Source organism: Nannospalax galili, unplaced genomic scaffold (genome assembly GCF_000622305.1).
Source record: "Nannospalax galili isolate Female #2095 unplaced genomic scaffold, S.galili_v1.0 scaffold31277, whole genome shotgun sequence".
Taxonomy (NCBI): domain Eukaryota; kingdom Metazoa; phylum Chordata; class Mammalia; order Rodentia; family Spalacidae; genus Nannospalax; species Nannospalax galili.
The window spans coordinates 1-2,194 of record NW_008339616.1 but is presented as its reverse complement, the minus strand read 5'-3'; the positions used below and the strand labels follow the sequence as shown (position 1 = coordinate 2,194).

The 2,194-nt window shown below is 42.3% G+C and overlaps 1 protein-coding gene across 1 annotated transcript in view; it reads left to right on the top strand.

Annotated features, from left to right (window-relative positions):
* The window catches only part of Gpcpd1 (glycerophosphocholine phosphodiesterase 1), a 3,797-nt gene extending 2,086 nt beyond the window's left edge, over window positions 1–1,711 (top strand). The window contains exons 2-4 of the mRNA XM_008834351.3: window positions 660–822; window positions 1,117–1,249; window positions 1,624–1,711. Of these exons, the coding sequence (XP_008832573.1) occupies window positions 660–822; window positions 1,117–1,249; window positions 1,624–1,696 (369 nt within the window). The 3' untranslated portion in view covers window positions 1,697–1,711. The remainder of the gene's footprint in view (window positions 1–659; window positions 823–1,116; window positions 1,250–1,623) is intronic.
* The last annotated feature ends 483 nt before the right edge of the window (window positions 1,712–2,194 follow it).

Below are 2,194 nucleotides of genomic sequence, written 5' to 3'. Positions count from 1 at the left end.
TGCTGGGGTTACTATGCTTAGGGGAAAATTATATATATATATATATATATATATATATATATAAATTATAGTAGTTGAAGATGAACTTTAACTGATCCTGATCCTCCTGCCTCTACCTCTCTAGTGCTGGGAGTATAGACACTCCCACAACTGGTTTTGTTGGGTGCTCTGGTTCAACCCAGAGCTTTTAAATTGACAGTGTTTAAAAATTTGTGGGTAAGGACTGCCCTGGAGTGGTGGCTCAGTGGTTAAAAGCCTTTGCTGCTCTTGTGGTTGATCTGAGTTCAGTTCTCAGCTTCCAGGTCAGCTCACAACCACCTGTAACGGAAGTTCCAGGGGATCAAACACCCTCTTCTGTGCACCATAGGCGCCTGCACTTATGTACATGTAACTGTAATACAGACGTACACATACATAAATCTTTAAAAAATCCAAACAGGTCTTAGTTAGATGGTGGGTAAGGGCACGTGCTGCCTAGCCTGATGACCTGAGTTCACACCCCAGGATCCACATGGTAGAATGAACTCCTATAAGTTATCCTCTGACCTCTGCAGATGCATGGCATGGCATAAGGGCCCCCACTGCCCTCCCTGAGTCCCTGCACATATATACACACATTAATGTAAAAACTTTAGGGTATTCTAAACCTCGTTTTTTAGGAAGATCTCAGTGAACACGTGGTTCAGGGCGATGCTCTTCCTGGACACGTGGGTACGGCATGCCTCTTGTCGTCTACCATTGCTGAGAGTGGGAGAAGTGCTGGCGTCCTTACACTTCCCATCATGAGCAGAAATTCCAGAAAAACAATAGGCAGAGTGAGAGGTAAGCAGATTGGCCCTCATAGCCAAAGTAAGATCATGTTGAACCTTTCATTAGTTTACACTCTGTATTTGAAACTGGTGAAGTAAATTGACAGCTTACTTTGGTTATTAGCAGTGCAACAACAACTTAAGTAACACACCTATTGAATTTTTTGGACCTGCTCTGAGTCAATTTTGCCTCCATTATTTCTTTTTGAGATTAACAAAGCTGGTTTAAATTCAGTTGCTGCTCAGCTTATATCCTTTTAAATAATTTGTCTTCCCCCGCCCCCTTATTTTTTCTTCTCTATGAAAGTTGATTTTATCATCATCAAGCCATTGCCAGGATACAATTGTTCCATGGAGTCTTCATTTTCCAAGTATTGGAAGCCAAGAATACCATTGGATGTTGGACACCGAGGTGCAGGGAACTCAACCACAACTGCCCAGTAGGTTGAATGCTGTGTAGGATTATTACTCAGTAGATCGCATGGTAAGGCCACTTGTTTTAACGTACTGGATACAGAAGGAGAAAGCCAGGAAGGAACGCGGACTGCAGAAAGCCTTGTTGGCCTCTCTGCTAACTTCCGTTCCTTGGTGCCTTTTCTGGGTGTGTTTCCTCATCTATAAAATGGAAGGTTTATCCTCAGTGTGACTTTTTTAGTTCTGAATGAATGAGTTTATTATATAGCAAGCAAAAGCAGAGGAGTAGCAGCAGTAGCCGGTAGACAGCGAAGCAGAGCGACTGGAGCAGCCTTTTTCCTTTACCTGCATTTGTTTCTTTTCTTTAATCCATGGTAACTATAGTTCTTCTCTATTTCAGGCTGGCTAAAGTGCAGGAAAATACTATTGCATCCTTAAGAAATGCTGCTAGTCATGTAAGTAACCTTTCTTGAAACAATTTTGGATTGTTGATTTAGAGAGGCTTTAGGCAATCTCCTCCAGTTTGTACTTACAGATTAGAAAGGAAGACTATTACATTAGAAAGGAGTATTAGCTCCTCTGAACTTGTTTTTGGTCTTTTTGAGACAGGGTTTCCCTGTAGCCCCTTCTGGCCTGATACTATGTAGACCAGGCTGGCCTAGAACTCACAGAGATCCACCTGCTTTTGCTTGGAGTGCCTACACCACCCTACCCCTCCCTGAACGTTTTTAATGTGTATGAGTGTTTTACCTCCATGTGTATAAATACATTTATGTACAGTATGTTAGCAACAGTTATTAGCTGCTATCTGGGAACCACACCTATGTCGTCTGCAAGAACAGCCAGTGCTCTTAAGTACTGAGCCATCTCTGCAGCCTACCCACCTCCCAATTTTTAAAAGAGATTTTATTTTATTATTATGTGTATGTCGGGGAAGTGTTGTGTACATGAGTGCAGTGCTAGAGCTGCTA